The sequence below is a fragment of the Neolamprologus brichardi genome, chromosome 18 (assembly GCF_056152115.1).
Source record: "Neolamprologus brichardi isolate AB-2024 chromosome 18, ASM5615211v1, whole genome shotgun sequence".
Classification (NCBI taxonomy): domain Eukaryota; kingdom Metazoa; phylum Chordata; class Actinopteri; order Cichliformes; family Cichlidae; genus Neolamprologus; species Neolamprologus brichardi.
In genome coordinates this window covers 6,532,323-6,550,699 of record NC_142121.1, presented here as the reverse complement: position 1 = coordinate 6,550,699, position 18,377 = coordinate 6,532,323, and the positions used below count along the sequence as shown (strand labels likewise).

Sequence of the window (18,377 nt, the reverse complement as noted above, 5' to 3'; positions counted from 1 at the left end):
ATGATACTTCCCTCTTCCACGTGCGGTACATATTTCCTCATTCCTTCCCGTTCACGGTTTATTAAATTTGTGAGTGGGTGTAACCAGCTTGTCTGTCTGCAAGCTCAGACAAACTCTTCTAACATTGCAGACAGAGACACATGCTGGCTGTGCATGAAACTGAGAGCTGAAATGGCAGAGCTAGAATTTCAGAACAACGAAACAAGATTATGCTGTTCGATCTGTTTGGATCTACTGAAGGATCCCACAACTATTCCCTGTGGACACAACTACTGCATGAGATGTATCAAAGCCCACTGGGATGCAGAAGATACAAAGCAAGCTCACAGCTGCCCTCAGTGCAGACAGACTTTCACACCGAGGCCTTTCTTGATGAAAAACACCATGTTAGCAGAATTAGTGGAAGAGCTGGAGAGGATTGGACTCCAAGCTGCTCCTGCTGATCACTGCTATGCTGGACCTGAAGATGTGGCCTGTGATGTCTGCACTGGAAGAAAAATGAAAGCCTTCAGGTCCTGTTTATTCTGTCTGGCATCTTACTGTGAGAAACACCTTCAGCCTCATTATGATGTGGCTCCATTAAAGAAACACAAGCTGGTGGAGCCCTCCAAGAAGCTCCAGGAGAACATCTGCTCTCGTCATGATGAGGTGATGAAGATGTTCTGTCGTACTGATCAGCAGAGTATCTGTTATCTCTGCTCTGTGGATGAACATAAAGGCCACGACACAGTCTCAGCTGCAGCAGAAAGGACTGAGAGGCAGAGAGAGCTGGAGGTGAGTCGACAAAACATCCAGCAGAGAATCCAGGACAGAGAGAAAGATGTGAAGCTGCTTCAACAGGAGGTGGAGGCCATCAATCAGTCTGCTGATCAAACAGTGGAGCACAGTGAGAAGATCTTCACTGAGCTGATCCATCTCATCCAGAAAAGAAGCTCTGATGTGAAGCAGCAGATCAGATCCCAGCAGGAAACTGAAGTGAGTCGAGTCAAAGAGCTTCAGGAGAAGCTGGAGCAGGAGATCACTGAGCTGAAGAGGAAAGATGCTGAGCTGAAGCAGCTCTCACACACAGAGGATCACATCCAGTTTCTACACAACTACCCCTCACTGTCAGCACTCAGTGAGTCTACAGACTCATCCAGCATCAATATCCGTCCTCTGAGCTACTTTGAGGATGTGACAGCAGCTGTGTCAGAGGTCAGAGATAAACTACAGGACATTCTGAGAGAGGAACGGACAAACATCTCACTGACAGTCACTGAAGTGGATGTTTCACTGTCAGATCCACCAGAGCCAAAGACCAGAGCTGGATTCTTAAAATATTCATGTGAAATCACACTGGATCCAAACACAGCAAACAAACAGCTGTTTTTATCAGAGGGGAACAGAAAAGTAACATTAATGAAAAAACAACAGTCTTATTCTGATCATCCAGACAGATTCACTATAATGTGGCAAATTCTGAGTAGAGAGAGTCTGACTGGACGTTGTTACTGGGAGGTGCAATGGAGAGGGAACGGAGCTTATGTAGCAGTCGCATACAAGAATATCAGCAGAGCAGGGAGTGGGACTGAATGTAGATTTGGACGTAATGACAAATCTTGGTCATTAGATTGTGACAACAACAGTTATACATTTTGGTACAACAACATCCAAACTCCTGTCTCAGGTCCTCGTTCCTCCAGAGTAGGAGTGTACCTGGATCACAGAGCAGGTATTTTGTCCTTCTACAGCGTCTCTGAAACCATGACTCTCCTCCACAGAGTCCAGACCACATTCACTCAGCCGCTCTATGCTGGACTCTGGTTTCACTGCTTTGGAAACACTGCTAAGTTTACTAAACTGAAACAGACATGTTTTTAAAGTTGTACATGAGTTGGCTCACATCTGTATATTATTATTATTTTGTATCTGTAAATGATCACAACCAATGTTGTAGCAGTTCTGCACTGTACTAGATGACCTTTATCTATATGAACATATACTCATTTTGAATTTCATGCCAGAACAGTTTTACATTTTCTTTTAAATAGAATCTTTTAGAATTTGCTCTTTAAACTGAGGACAGTATTTGTGTCCACAGAATATTTCCTCAGGTGGTTTTATCAAGTCAGATACATAACGTCTCAGTACCTCGTGTTTACTTGTTTCTGTATGCATGAGTCAGAGGTTTTTGATTGGGTGCCAGGTCTACACTGCAGACAGACCAGCTTGAGGTGGTTAACTTTTTCTGTGACGTTATGCTGTAGATATACTATAAGGATGTGGTGCAGCATTCTTTTGAAGGATTACAGCCTTCCTAAAAACATAAACATTTCCTTCAGAAATATTTTCCATTAACCGTTAAACTATTTGCACCTGCAGTCTTTAAAGTGGAGGTGAACTTTTATCATTACTTTTGAAAAACTAACAACAAGAAAATCTGTTTGTTACGTTTAAGAAGTCAAAATAATCTCATCTCTGCCATTTGTTGTTTTTTGTTGTTGGTTTTTAAATTGTACTAAAACAAATGAAGCTTAAATAAAAGAAATAATCAGTGTTGTTGAGAGCTCGTGAACTTACAAACTGACTTGTGTATTCAAACCTTTGCACTCACTCTCACACTTTCTGCATTTTTCAACATCAAAACATAATTATCCCTGAAACCTAAGAACTGGTTGGGCCTCCCGTACCAGACATCAACACCAATCAAGAATTTATTGTTACTAACGATGAGTCTTTTGCATTGTCATGGAGGAATTTTGGCTGACTCCTTATTGCAGAATCTCTTGAGTCAGAATCAAAATCATCTTTATTTGGTCAAGTTTGTGCACAAAAAAGGAATTTGACTCTGGTTCACTTTACTATTCTGCATGCAAAAAAAGAACCACACCAAAGCATCTCAATCTGATTTAAATCCAGACTTTGGTTACGCAATTCCACAACCTTTTTTTTTCTAGAAACATTGGAGGGTTTTCAAACATGGACAGGATGTTAAAGGTCATGCCAAAGCATCTCAGTCTCATTTAAGTCCAAACTTTGATTAGGACACTCCAGAGCTTTTATTTTGTAGACTTGTCGATGTGTTTCGGATCATTGTCCTGCAGCATCGCTCAAGTGCACTTGAGCTTTGTGGTGTAATCGCATAGATGACAGAGTCAGTCAGTGTAGTTAGGCAGCTAGAGGGCGAGACCCGTGGGTTTGAACCATAATGGGATGTTATGTGGATCAGAGTAAGAACGGAAAAATGAAGAGTCGTTTATGAATCACACAATGGACCCGCGTATAATCAGTGTTGGGAAGTAACGGAATACATGTACCGCCGTTACGTATTTAAAATACAAAATATGAGTAACTGTATTCCGTTACAGTTAGGTGGTATTTAGAATACAGTTACTTTGTTGAAATAAATGGATTACACGGCGGTACTTCCCTGTTTCATATTGTGGCGGGTCAGGACTGTTTGGGTTTTGTTTGACAGCTACGTTCTGTTGTTCCAGGCGGCAGCGTTACGGTTGCCATGGTTACAGGGTGACGCTCTCTCTGCGTGTTTCCTGGGTGAGAGAGCGCCTGTTTTTGTTGTTGTTGTGCTAAGCTAATAGGCAGAATGCTACAGGTATAGCTCTAAAGAATGTAGCATCATAGGCAGTGTAGTCCGTGCTGCAGGGAGAATGGACTGCCATACCCGTTATGTGTCTGTGAGCGAGGGAGGGAGAAAAAGGAAAAGTACGAGCTGTCATCGAGCGAAAACGGGAGCTGGAAGCATGTAAATATAATAATAACCACTGCAGCCAAGAAGAGAGCCTGACGAGCCCAGTTGTAAGTAAGCTATTAAGACTCGACTGTACACCGTGTTCGTGTTTTCCTCTGAAACAATAAGTTCCGTTGGAACAGCCTTTCAACGCCTCTCTCTGTCTCTGCTAACAAAGTTGACCCAGACAACAAAGTAAAGCTAGTTTTCGGCTACGAGCCGACAGGAACCCGACGTATTAGCCAGAGGTCCCTTTACTACGGTTCGGAGCCGCGGACCTTAAGTAAAAGTAATAAATCACAGCAATAGTACATTCATGTAGTTGTAAACAGCATGATAATATATTAAGTAATCCAAAGTATTCAGAATACGTTACTCTCATTGAGTAACGTAACGGAATACGTTACAGAATACATTTTGGGGCATGTATTCTGTAATCTGTAATGGAATACATTTTAAAAGTAACCTTCCCAACACTGCGTATAATCAATAACATTACATGGTCTCAGAAGTCCTGTACTGATCCATATAACCTCGACTGAACGAACCGGTATTTTGCGGAGCTTGCTGAAAACGAGAGAGAGAATATGGCAGATGAAACTGCACAGAGAGCGCCGGCAGGGCCGAGTGTGACATCCAGCATCCGACTTTTCAAAGCCGCAGGAGTGGTCCAAATGGATACGGAAGTTTGAGAGATTCCGTCTCCCCAGTAATTTGAACGTGAGTTCGGAGGAGAACCAAGTCAACACTTTAAGTTACTGCATGGGAGATGAGGCAGATGATGTGCTTCGCGGTCTGAGTTTAACAGCTGAGCAAAGGACAACGTATGTGGGGGTACGTGATGGATTCCAGGCTTTTTTCATTGTGAAGAAGAATGCGATCTACGAACATGCCAAATTCAACATGCGCCGACAGGGAGAAAATGAGACGGTGGATGCTTTTGTGACTGCACTAGCAGAACACATGATCCTACATGATGAACTGATACGTGTCAGGCTCGTTGTCGGTCTCACAGACAAACGGCTGTCAGAACACATGCGGCTTGACCCAGATTTGACCCTGCAGAAGTTAATCATCATGGCGAGGCAAAGTGAAGAGGTAAAGCGACAACAATCCTCCTTACAAGGTGACTCTAGATATGCTCAGTCCGTAGATAGAGTGCATAAAATCAGTCGTAAGCCTGTTAGAACCAAAACCTCTCCAGACTGATAGTCGTCAAGCTCAAACACGTGGGTTCCGAGAAGACAGCAAAAAAGGGTCAACGTGTCATAAATGTGGTGGCGCTCCATCCCATTCAAAGCAAGATTGTCCAGCACATGAAGTAAAATGCCATGCATGTGGGAAAAAAGGACATTACAGGCAGGGCACCCAAAACTGTGCATGAGGTCTAAGAGGACAAACATGGTTTGTTTCTTGGTAGCATTAAGTGTGAGGATGAACCGTGGAATGTCGACTTAAGCATAAATAACAAGAACGTGTCATTTAAAATTGATATGGGTGCCGATGTGACAGTCCTACACCTTAAAGCACATGTGTCAAACTCCAGGCCTCGAGGGCCGGTGTTCTGCAGGTTTTAGATGTGTCCTTGATCCAACACAGCTGATTTAAATGGCTAAATTACCTCCTCAGCATGTCTTGAAGTTCTGCAGAGGCCTGGTAATGAACTAATCCTTTTATTCAGGTGTGTTGACCCAGGGTGAGATCTAAAACCTGCAGGACACTGGCCCTCAATTCAATTCAATTCAATTTTATTTATATAGCGCCAAATCACAACAAATGTCGCCTCAAGGCGCTTCATAGATACAGAGAAAAGCCCAACAATCATATGACCCCCTATGAGCAAGCACTTTGGCGACAGTGGGAAGGAAAAACTCCCTTTTAACAGGAAGAAACCTCCGGCAGAACCAGGCTCAGGGAGGGGCGGCCATCTGCTGCGACCGGTTGGGGTGAGAGAAGGAAGACAGGATAAAAGACATGCTGTGGAAGAGAGACAGAGGTTAATAACAGATATGATTCAATACAGAGAGGTCTGTTAATACATAGTGAGTGAGAAAGGTGACTGGAAAGGAAAAACTCAATGCATCATGGGAATCCCCCAGCAGCCTACATCTATTGCAGCATAACTAAGGGAGGATTCAGGGTCACCTGGTCCAGCCCTAACTATATGCTTTAGCAAAAAGGAAAGTTTGAAGCCTAATCTTAAAAGTAGAGATAGTGTCTGTCTCCCGAATCCAAACTGGAAGCTGGTTCCACAGAAGAGGGGCCTGAAAACTGAAGGCTCTCCCTCCCATTCTACTTTTAAATACTCTAGGAACAACAAGTAGGCCTGCAGAGCGGGAGCGAAGTGCTCTAATAGGGTAATATGGCCTGGAGTCCGACACCCCTGCCTTAAAGTGTTTAAGGAACTCTGCAGGCACAACCATCCCCCCCGTCTCCACAAACCAACCAAGGCTCTGCTGGGTCCTGAGTCTTTGGTGTCAGTGAGCTTGCTCTCTGCTCCTCATCCCATTTTTGAAGCACCCCCCCCCCCCCCCCCCCCCCCATACTTAATAAAGTATTCTGAAAAGCATGTTAATTCAATTCAATTTTATTTATATAGCGCCAAATCACAACAAAAGTCGCCTCAAGGCGCTTCATAGATACAGAGAAAAACCCAACAATCATATGACCCCCTATGAGCAAGCACTTTGGCGACAGTGGGAAGGAAAAACTCCCTTTAATGCCATCGGGTCTGCTGTGGTCATTTACACTGAAGCTGTCATGTTCTTGGATGATGGTGGTTGGGGGTCATCGTTGCAATTTATACAGATTTCCTTAGAAAACTTTCCATTACCTGTAAAGTTTCAAGGAGAGGTGAACCTTTTGTTATCACTGCTTCTGAAAGCCTAAGCAACAAACAGCACATCTGCATGCTGCATGTACCCAGTGAAAATAATCGAATCTCTCATAATAGTTGTCTTTTTTGTTTCTTTTATTGTACTAAAACAAATAAAGCATAAGTAACAGAAGTAATCAGTTTTCAATCTCTTACAAACATACCTGTGATGCAAACTTTTGTACTCACTCTCACACTTTCTCCACATGTCAGCACCCAAACATACCTGGCTCCCAATGAAACCTAATAACTGGTTGATCCACCCTTGGCAGTTACAACTGCAATCAAGCATTTACAAAAATTGGCGATGACTCTTTCCCGTCATCTTGAGAGAATTTTGGCCCACTCCACTTTCCAGAGTTATTTAATCATAGAAATGAGGGAGGCTTTTCAAACATGAATGGCATGTTTGGGTACATGATAAAGTATCTCGATCTGATTCAGGTCCAAACTTTGACTAGGACACACCAAAACTCGTTTTAATTGTTTTTAACAGTTCAGAGGTAGACTTGCTGATGTGTTTCGGATCATTGTCCTGCTGCATTGCTCAAGTGCACTTCAGCTTCAGGGCACAAACTGATGTCAAGAAATTTTGAATGGCCAGTGATCAAATTACATTTTCACATGGGACCATTTTTATTCATAGTGTTCAATGTGTTTCATTGGACAGCAGGTCTACACTGCAGACAGACCAGTTTGACAGTGATGATCTCATCTGTGGCATTATGCTGTAGATATACTGGAAGGATGTGGTTTGCCATCATTTTTGAATGATTACAGCCCAGAAATATTTTCCATTAACTGTCAAACTATTTGCACCTGCAGTCTTAAAGTGGAGGTGAACTTTTATCATTACTTTTGAAAAACTAAGCAACAAACAGAAAATTTGTTTGTTACGTTTAAGAAGTCAAAATAATCTCATCTCTGCCATTTGTTGCTTTTGTTGTTGGCTTTTAAATTGTAAAACAAATGAAGCTTAAATAAAAGAAATAATCAGTGTTGTTGAGAGCTCGTGAACTTACAAACTGACTTGTGTATTCAAACCTTTGCACTCACTCTCATACTTTCTGCACTTTTCAACATCAAAACATAATTATCCCTGAAACCTAAGAACTGGTTGGGCCTCCCGTACCAGACATCAACACCAATCAAGAATTTATTGTTACTAACGATGAGTCTTTTGCATTGTCATGGAGGAATTTTGGCTGACTCCTTATTGCAGAATCTCTTGAGTCAGAATCAAAATCATGTTTATTTGGTCAAGTTTGTGCACACAAAAAAGGAATTTGACTCTGGTTCACTTTACTATTCTGCATGCAAAAAAAGAACCACACCAAAGCATCTCAATATGATTTAAATCCAGACTTTGATTACGCAATTCCACAACCTTTTTTTTCTTTTAGAAACACTGGAGGGTTTTCAAACATGGACAGGATGTTAAAGGTCATGCCAAAGCATCTCAGTCTCATTTAAGTCCAAACTTTCATTAGAACACTCCAAAGCTTTTATTTTGTAGACTTGTTGATGTGTTTTGGATAATTGTCCTGCAGCATCGCTCAAGTGCTCTTCAGCTTCAGGGCACAAACTGATGGCCGGACATTCTGAATGGTCCTGAAGCAGCGAAGCAGCTTTAGACCACCGCTGTGTTTGACTGATGCTGTCATGTTCTTTCTCTTTGACGGATTGGATGATGGGGGTAGGGGGTCAAATTACATTTTCACATGGGACCGTTTTTATCCATAATGTTAAATGTTTTTCATTCGATGCCAGGTCTACACTGCAGACAGAGCAGTTTGGCAACAAGCACCATACAAGTGGTTTGGCTCATTGGGGTGCATACATATCCCTGTACATTTTATACATATCTCCGTACAATTTTTCAGTGTTTCTATACATATTCTGTACATTGTTACCTGTATATACAAACTTGGCCGAACATTGTCCTTCAGGATTTTCTGGTAGAGAGCAGAATTCATGGTTCCATCAGTGACAACCATCCAGGTCCTGAAGCAGCAAAGCAGCCCAATGAGGCAGGCGGGTCTTTAGATGTTGTTTGGGTTCTTTGTGACCTTCTGAAAGAGTCACAGATGCACTGTTGGAGTAACTTTGGTAGGCCAGCCAACTCTGAAAAAATTCACCACTGTTCCAAGTTTTCTCTTTTGTGGATAATAATTTCTAATAACTTCATTTAACATTTCATTTACAAGTGTGAACTGGACAAAAACAACACAAAAATACATAAAATTTTACAAATTATTAAAGATCAATGATCATCACAATATATAGAAAGAAAGAAGTCCAATAACATATTCAGAGTAGTAAAATAATCCATCCATATAATATTAAACATTTGTTTCATTTTTTTTTTAAATGTGCTTAATCACAGTTAAATCATGTTCTTATGATTTCATGGGTAGGGGTCAAATTACTTTTCCTCACAGAGCAAGGTAGGTGTGGATAGCGCGCCCCCCCCCCCCCCAATAATTGAAATAATAATTTAAAAACTTAATTTGGTATCTACTTGTGTTATCTTTATCTTATATTAAAATTTGTTTGATGGTTTGAACATAACTTTGCCTTATCCTCTAGCTCCCCCAACTGTTTTATCCATCTTGAAATGGAAAATTAAAAATAAATACACAGTAATAATAATAACTAAAAACAACATAATACGTTTATTTTAACATGCAATACAGACCAAAAAATGTTTATAAGCCTGACATTAGATAAATGAATTAAACGTTTGCCATTACTTCATTAAAGTAAAAAAAAAAAGAATTTGAAATTTGCTCTAAATTGTTACCACCTTACAAATTCCAAGCTTTCGTCTTTTATTGTGTTTTTGTTTGTTTATTTTTCGAGAAGCCCCAGCACGCTATTTATTTTTGAATCTGACTTTTTTTTAAAAAAAAAACATGTATTTATTTATTTATTGAAGTGGAAAAAATATTATATTTTATACTGTCAAACTTCTTGTTTTTTAAATATCTTGTTAAAAAAAATAATTTAAAGATTCAGGGAGCGTGTCTGACAGGCAGCCTTGAAGGTCAGCTTCCCCAACGCACATCGATTTGACATGGAGATGCCCTGAAATCTCCCGGCTGCTGGCTCCAGGTGTAGCGGGTTGCAGTGATTCAGATTCCACCACTAGAGTTCTCCCTGTGGCTCCGCAGCTTCGCTCGGCTCCGTCTGCCCCGTGTTTACCTCTCAGCCAAGCTGGACACAGACCTTCACCAACAGACCCCAGTAGCTCGAAAATTACTGATGTAAGCTGACTCGAGTCCAATCCTCAACGGATTTTCTGCAGCGCTTTGTGCTTGTGACACGGAGGCGGAGGTGAGTTTTATTTTATTTTATTTTTTTGAATCCTGGAGAAAATGGCTCAGGCTCTGTGTGACAACACTGCGGCTAGCTAGCCAGCAACTACATGCGCTAACGCCGTTAGCTTAGCCGTGGCTTCTTTTCCTGTCCCCATGATGGAGGACTGTGAACATGGCGCCCTTCAAAATAAACGAGCAGGTAACTAGTTAGCCTAGTTTGTAGCGACCAAACACAGTGTATGCTCCCGCTCCCAGTCTGTTGCCGTGATTGTGAATCTCACCAATGTTTCCTGTAAAGCTGGCATGTTTTAGCTTCCCATCAGCTAACGCTAGCTGCGTAACAGTTTACTAGCTTTGCTGATTAATTCTACTCATAATGATCGCATGGCCGACAATCACCTATTATTGTTATGTACTTTTCTGGTATTTAGGTTATCTCGCATTTAGTCTACAATGTAATCGAGCTGGTTTGAGTTCACTGGGGGGAAAGCTGACTTTTTTTGTCCTGACAAGCTTTGAGTTGGACATTAGCCAGCCTGCTAGTAGCTAAAGTGAGCTCCTTCAATTGCAGTGTCCGTGGCCTGCCGCGGCTGTCTTTGTTGCTGACGGTACAAGTTATGACAAGTGTGTTCTTTAAATTAAATATTATATGTGCGGGTTATTGTAATCACTGCGTTGTAATGCATTCGTTGTATCCGGGGATCCTCCGCTAGCTTTTATTATGACCCGCTTGCTGTTAGCGGGCTAACGGTAAATGGCAGAGTCGTGCTAAAATGTTTAGACAGCGTTGCCCTCTTTAAACCATAGAGCCCGTCAAGTGGATTTAATCGGCGTTTTAACCAGTGGGTATGATTGTCTTCTTGGCGTAACGTCAGGTGGGGCTGTCAGTTTTCTAGTGAAGGAACAGCAGCGTGGTGTGTCGTCTTTGTTTACCGCGAGAGCCACGAAGCCCACTCAGCCTGGGCTGGCTGTCTGCTAATTGGGCTCCTGGGTCGCACACCTTGCTTAATTGATGTGTGAGCACGCCGGCGTGCAGAGCCGCCCGTCCTGTCATCACGCGGCGTGATCTCAGGAGAGGCACAGGCTGAACGGAGGAAACGAGGGCATCATTGCACAGGTGGCACCCGTTCACACCGACTGCGCTTGACACAGAATAGGGTAGCTCACATTACTCAGTGTCACCTCATTTTGTTTTGCCTTCAGCTATGGTGTGATGCCGGGTTGCGTTTCCCTGTATTTGAATGTGAACATCAGAATATTTGCCCACTTTCTGTGTTTCACTATCAGAATCCACATAAAACATGAACAGTTTTTTCTCGTCAACATTGCAAAAAATGTCACTGTTTTAAAATCGAGTGTTACACAAATTAAGGTGTAAAATCCAGATTATTTTTCGATTTTAACCATTTTCCAACACTGCCTTGTTTTATTGTAGGTGTGTGTGTGTGTGTGTGTGTGTGTGTGTGTGTGTGTGTGTGTGTGTGTGTGTTTAAGCCACATTTTGTGCCAGAGAGAAAAAGAACAAAGAAACGGTTTTTAAATCCCTTTATTACACTATTTGCAAAATTTACTGGCAACAGATGAGCTCTGGCCACTGATATCAGTAAATATCACAGGCTAAGGTTATTTATTTTAAATTGCTTTGTTTTTAATATAAAATAAAGTTGTAGAAACACTTGCCAGTAGCATTTTGTGGACTCCAGATGTGTCTATAGTAGGTGCTTCATGTGATCTGGTTTTGCAATATTAAAACATCAACTCTGTATTTTTAAGAAGCCACACTGAGAGCAGTAACATCAACTCTCATGCCTAATGACTCTGACTGACTATGACCGATATATGCACCGTTGCATTGTCACAGACGGCGCTTTTGCATTGTTTGTGCTGATTTTAACAGAATCTGCATTTATTTTTAGGTGGTTTGTTTGTTTGTTTTGCCCCCAACAACAAATATGCAGCTTGGTCTTACATGCTTTCGACATAAACCACGGTCCATTCTCTCACGAGAAAGGGGTGAGAATTAACATCGCCTGTCGACATCTGTCTCAGCCTCTTCTACCACAAAGTGCACTAACGCCGAGCATCTTCGTTCATGTTAAAATTCTTTCAGTAGTATTATGGTTAGCTTTTGGCTGTGGTTTATGAAAGTGACATCTTAAGTTTCACGGATGGCTAAGAGGAGTACCGCAGAAAATTGGATTTGAATTTGTTAAGATATTTAGGGAAGGCCAGGCCTGTGCACCATTTTAAGGAGTCAACCTAACCAGTTTGAGTTTATTTAGTTTCAGGAGAAATTAATTGCATTAAAAACTGAAGTAACTAGTGACTGCGTGTGGTTTTAAAAGAAACCACACTGGCATATATCTCTTGTCTTCATAAGCAATTAGCTTTTGTTCCTGCAGAAAAACAAAGATCCTAATATTTCATCTTTCTGTTATAGTTTTTCATACTGTAAAATAAAATCAGGGTTTAATTAAAGTAACTGTTGGGTGTATTTACATTTTTAGGTAGATTTATGCTTGTGTAAGCATTTTTAAAAATGTTGTAAAAAAAAAATAGCTGCCATGTTTCAGCTTTTATTTCATTTTTTAAACATTGGTACAAGCTTTTTCCTCTTAAACATCGAGGTGAGATGGAAGGAGGAACAATGTTTTCTTCTTAGTAACACGTCTGTCCTGATAGTCTAGTTTATGCTGATGAAAATCAGAGGTTTGGATATGCATCAGACACTTGTTACTGTTACTTGAAGCATTTCCTTTCACAGTTTTTAGTGACGTCGTTAATGTGAAGGACGTATGTGGTCCAAATACTTGGGTAAAACTATTTGTGAGGTATGAGGTGATGACTCAAGTATCATAAATCACCTGTGTAATGTCGTGAAGGAGAGTCGCGCCAGATTCTGCACAATCTTTGGTTTTTGGCTACGTTCACACTGCAGGTCTTGATGCTCAATTCCGATTTTTTGATCAAATCCGATTTTTTTTGTCTGCTCGTTCACACTACAAATAAAATGCGACAGCAAACGTGCTCTAGTGTGAACGCTCAAAGCGGCCCGCATACGCAAAAGAAGACGTCACACACAACGCGCTCTGTTTAGACCCAGAGCAACAGTATTGTTTGACAGATGGCCCTTAATATGAAGACTTCGGACTTTACATTTCCCAATTTTTGCTTTAAGTTATTTTGTTATTTACATAATAATGTAAATAACAAAATAATGATTCTTATTGCTGCTTTAGAGGAGCTGTGCTTCAAAGGATAGTTGCAGATTTCTGTCAGAATCTGCAGATTATACAGTACAAATAAAATGTTCACGTTGTCTTCCCAACAGTTTCACTGACATCTACACCGGATGGTCAGGAAGCATTCGCGATGTCTTCTCCGGCGCTGATAATTGGCGTCTGTCTTGTGTCGGTGACGTAAAAGACGGATTTAATGCGACTTGACCATCAAACAGCAGTCGCTTTCTAAAACATCGGATATGTATCGGATTCAGCACCACATACGAAAGTGACCCAGATCGGATTTGAAAATATCGGATTTGTGCCGTTCACACTGTCAGACCATGATTGGATATGGGTCGCATAGGGTCAAAAAAATCGGATTTGATGCGCTTTCACCTGCAGTGTGAACGTAGCCTTAGTTATCTGTCATCGCCCCTGGTGACTATCAGGTGATCTGAAACTGCAACCATTTGTAAAGAAAACATCGTGTCTCTATCAGGCAAAATGTAAACTTGTGTTTTGCTGCTTTTGTGATGATTTACTAGTTTTAATATCAGCAAGGCCTAAATAAAAAATGTCACCAGAGGAAACATTTGTTAGAGGCAAAAAACAAAATCCTCTCCTGATATTCAACTTAATTTATTATAGATTTACACCTGTGTGTAATTTGTCCACGAATGACAAAAAGTTGTGTGTATTCATTACGTTCACCTTTCGCTCATAGTTGGAGAAGATTTACAATAACTGTCCAAACCGTAATGAATGCAAGTTCATTTGTTTAATCGCTTACCCGACCAGTTTACCTGGTAAGAAAAATATTCTGAAATGTATGTGCTCTCATCCGGTGATGTGAGTGTACTACCATGTTGTCTTATGAGGTAAATAGAGACAACTGTTTATATTAGTTTCTGTATTATTTCTGCTGTCCGATCACTGGCAGCATGTGTCATGTATTGATGGAGTTACCACAGGTGTTACAGTCACAAACAACACAACCACTGGGATTATGTAACTTGTAATAATCCTAAGGCTTTCAAGGTTTTCTAAGACTGGGTGATTAATCATATTGGCTTGAAAGCTTGGATTTATTTACTTTATATCCCCCCCCCCCCCTCCCCCCCGAATATATTTGTCTCTGACTGAGGTTATATAGATTTATTTTTCTAGACCAATAAATGCTTGATGTTGATGAAATTATTGAACAATCGTGTTAAATAATCAGCAGTTTATTTGTTATACTCATGATTATGATTTCTGCCATGTTGGAGCAGTCTGTGTGCCTCTTTGTATTTTGTTTACCGGTAAGTTTCTGTTCATTTATTAAACAAAAGCAAAATAACTGCTGATCAATATTTTTTTGTCTTTGTTTCTTACAGTTGTCATGAATAAGGAAATCATGTCACGTGTGGTGAAGAAGAGGCAGGCGGACCCAAAGGTCGTCCAGTATGTCTGGGAGGCCATCGAGGTCATACGCAACCAGAAACAAATCGCAAACATGGACAGGATCTCAAAGTAAGTCCACTGCAGATAACACGGATGTAGTAATGTTATTTATGAACATAAATGGCTGTGTCAGCTCCCCAGTCAGTGTTTTAGGTAATTAACCCTTTAAAGCCGGTCGGAGCGGGCACGCTCTGTTTTGCGTAACTATTTTTAAATCCCGGTAGCTCTGCAACCACGTGAGCTAGCGCAATAATTTTTTTTGCATATGAAACCGGAGGAGTTGTACTTACATCTTATGCCATCAGCTTGTCCTCGGTCACAGTTTCCTTCCACATATAGCTTTGCAAAAACTGCATAAAAAGCACTTGCAGCAACAAAAACATAATATTCCAGAAACACGCTTTGCCGATCCGATCAGCTGTTTGTAACACTTCCTACATTGGATTAGACGTCAGCGTGAACTTTTGCATGTCCGCCATTACCTGGCTGAAACCGGAAGTGACGTCATTTTCGAGGAAATGTAGTTTTTTAACCATCAGGGCCTCATGAGCCTATACTGGTGTTTTTAAAAGTTATGTTTGACTTTATGACTTTCTGTGTCGTTTCTGGGATGCTTAGGACTCATATTGCACTGCTGGAAATAGTTTATTTTGATGCATATGCTGCTTTTTTTGCAAGTTTGCATTATAATATTTATTTTCGTTTTTCCTGCAGTATATAAAAATTGGTGTATTTCAAAAATAAAACTATGAAGACACTCAAAATAAATTTCCTGTGGTGGGAAACTATTTTGTGCAACTTTTTTCTATTTACAGTTTTGAGGGATAAGCCTCTTAAATTTCTCTAACTAGAAATATATGTTAAAAATGATTTTCAATTTTTTTGTAGTTTATTGCACTTTTTTGCAATTTATGTAATTACTATGCACTTAATGCAGACATATTATTAAAATTTAGGCTATAATGGTTGTATTGATGTATATCAACTTGAAATGCTCCCAAAAATGGCTCCACAACATGTAAAAATATAATATAAGCTCTGGCGGACTTGGTTCTATGTTAGGTCTTGAAGGGTTAAAGGCAGAGTGCGAAGACATTTTATCCCCTTAGGTCATCACTGTGCTAACATGTCATCGCTCGAACTACCTTCATGTTGATATGGTGAGCTGTTTGAATCATTTGTCTGATGTTCCACAGTGACCGATATCTGAAGCTCTTAGAAAAACTCTTCCTACTTCATGAATCTTAATCTTTCTAGATTAAAATGTCTAGAATCTAAAAAGCTTCCAAATTTCTTTCTTTCTTTTTATTTTTGTAGGGCTGAAACGGCGTCTCATCATTATCAGTAATTTGTTTGCTTGGTCCTTTATTCCAAGTGGTAGAAAACAGTAAACATGTTATCAAGAACTTTTTTTTCACTACAAAATAATATCCAGCAGAAAAGCATCAAAATGCTCAACACAAGTGTTCCGATTTTTTTGATTGTTGTTTGTGGCAAAATAATTATCATCAACATAACAGATGCTTTTGTGCAGTTGTTGTTAATGTTGCCTTTGGCTTGTTATCGTATTCAAATGAGCACCATTTATCCTTGTGGGATGCCCTTGAGCGATTGTTCTTCATGTTTGTTTTTGAATTCATTTTAAATGTACCCAAAATTAAATACGTCATACCTGTAATCACTTTGATCTACAGCTACAAGCCGTAATTACGTGTTTTCGTTTAATCAGTTTCAAAATGTAAACAGTGAAAACTACCTAGACCAAGATGATGATCTTAAAACAATTATTTTTAAACCGTCACATTCAAGAGCCTGCTTGGTGAACAACTGCGTCATTCAGGGATAGGTGGACTAATCGGTTATTATTGTAATAGATTTGGGTCTAGTTTGATGTCTTTTAGGACTGTGCAGCGTTTAGTTTTTAATCACTATAGTTTGTTTTTTGTTTTTTTCATGTGTTACATAAGAGATTTCTACTCTAAAGTTATGTCGTGTTTCTGCTTATTACGCTCTGAGTCAGGCAGCTCTGTCTGCAGAGAGCAAGACAGACCCCTGCTTCAACAATGAGTAATGAATCAAAGTTTACTTTTAACTAGGGCTGCAGGATTAATCGTTAGAAAATCGCGATCTCATTTCCAAATGACAACGATTTAAAAAAAAAAAAAAGAAAAAGACGACCACGATGGTACCGCATTTTGATCCGGGACGTAATCTGCATGAAAACAAGCGCTCACACTTCCTGCTCAACAAATGACAGGGGCGGAGCCTTATACCACGTGATACAGAAGCTGGCTGCTAAAATTGGCAAGGAAAACAACGGAGAGCACGTCAGGGATGACGAGAAAGTGACAGGAGAAAATCCGTCCCGGTCAACCACCCAAACATCAATAACGGGAACCTTATACAGCGCTTCCCTATACACGTCGAACTCCCGCAGGTACAAAGAAATTACGGAGGCTATTACTTATCACCTGACCAAAGATATGGCTCCATCAACACTGTGCAAAACGAGGGATTTAGGAAAATGATCAACACCCTAGACAAACGCTACACAGTGCCGTCCCGCAACTATTTTTCTATTGTTGCACTACCTGCTCTATACACGCAGTGTCGAGCAACGGTGGAGACGGAATTTCAAGCAGTACAACATTTTGCGGCAACGACAAAATGTGAGACATTTGTTGTTTTTATGTTTATTTATTATTTATTGTTTTTATGTTCAGTCTCAACTGTTACGAAGTTGATGTGCAGTTAATAAGTGCAATAAATATTTATACTGGAAAAGAAAATCGTGAGAGAATCGTGATCTCAATTCTAAGCCAAAAAATCGTGATTCTCATTTTATGCAAAATCGTGCAGCCCTACTTTTAACTATATCTTACATATATCCTCTAACTTCAGTAATGTATGTGTGGCAGCAGTTTCTAAAGTTTGATTTGTGGAAATAATACAATAAATATAAAAGCCTGTTGATTTCTGACTGGCTTTGCCGTTTTAACGTGTTGATCCCAGTCTTAACTGATTCACTAAAAACAAGTTATATATTAACACTAATTAACTGAGGCTGGTAGACAAGCACCTTTCATGTTTTGTGACAAACCAGTTTTGAGAGCAGAGTCTAGTGCATTTGTGTCCAAGTAGTTTTCTTGCTGGAAAGGGAAAGCAGTAAAAATGTTCTTAATGCGGTGTGCGCTTGATTTGATGTGCGTATTTACGATGGTTAAAATCTGTGTTGCTTGTGTCTGTATCCTCAGTTGTGCACGGCTTTAGTTTCGGTGTTGGTTTCAGGGTTGGACGGGTGTAGCAGGCGCCTATCTGAGTGGGGCGCGTCTGCTACAACCTGAGTCACTGAGCAAAACTCAGTAAAACTGAGCAGTTTAACTGAAGAGGTGAAACATTGTTTATGTATGTGAACAGTTGATCACGTTTTTCACATCTCAAAGACATTTTTAATATCACTGAAATGTTGCTGTGTCTAGGAGTGCTAGGTGTAATGTGTTCCAGAGTACTGCATTACTGTAAGCACCTTATGTGCTTCAGAAGACTTACTGTACTAAATTCAGTCATCAGTCACAATTACACCATTACTTACATTACAAACGTTCTTCAATTATCTGCATTCTCAGTAAACAGAATGTGCACTTGGCTGTAATCAGCTGGAGTGCAGATTTAGACATTGTTTTATTTTCATTTCACAAAAAGTTTAAACTGCGCCAAGGACGGAAAACAGATTTTGGACTTTTTGTAGGCATCTGCGCAGACAGCATGCTAACACAAAGGTAGCAAAG

The 18,377-nt window shown here is 40.3% G+C and overlaps 2 protein-coding genes across 6 annotated transcripts in view; both read left to right on the top strand.

Annotated features, from left to right (window-relative positions):
• Positions 1–1,860, top strand: LOC148097509 (tripartite motif-containing protein 16-like). 2 transcript variants are annotated; one of them, XM_087832522.1, is made up of 2 exons: positions 172–975; positions 1,683–1,739. In XM_087832522.1, the coding sequence occupies exons 1-2, from the start codon at positions 172–174 to the stop codon at positions 1,737–1,739; spliced, it is 861 nt and encodes a 286-aa protein (XP_087688648.1). The 2 variants fall into 2 exon arrangements, with proteins under 2 accessions (XP_087688647.1, XP_087688648.1); XM_087832521.1 differs by having other exon boundaries at positions 1–1,860.
• Positions 1,861–9,741: 7,881 nt separating this feature from the next.
• zmynd11 (zinc finger, MYND-type containing 11) overlaps positions 9,742–18,377 on the top strand; it is a 36,408-nt gene continuing 27,772 nt past the window's right edge. Inside the window, exons 1-2 of one of the 4 annotated variants that reach the window (XM_087832328.1) lie at positions 9,742–9,938; positions 14,523–14,658. In XM_087832328.1, coding sequence (XP_087688454.1) covers positions 14,528–14,658 — 131 coding nt within the window. In that variant the 5' untranslated portion in view covers positions 9,742–9,938; positions 14,523–14,527. Of the gene's footprint in view, positions 9,939–10,045; positions 10,122–14,522; positions 14,659–18,377 lie in introns of those variants that run through there. The other 3 variants (XM_087832327.1, XM_087832325.1, XM_087832329.1) reach the window with 3 other exon arrangements.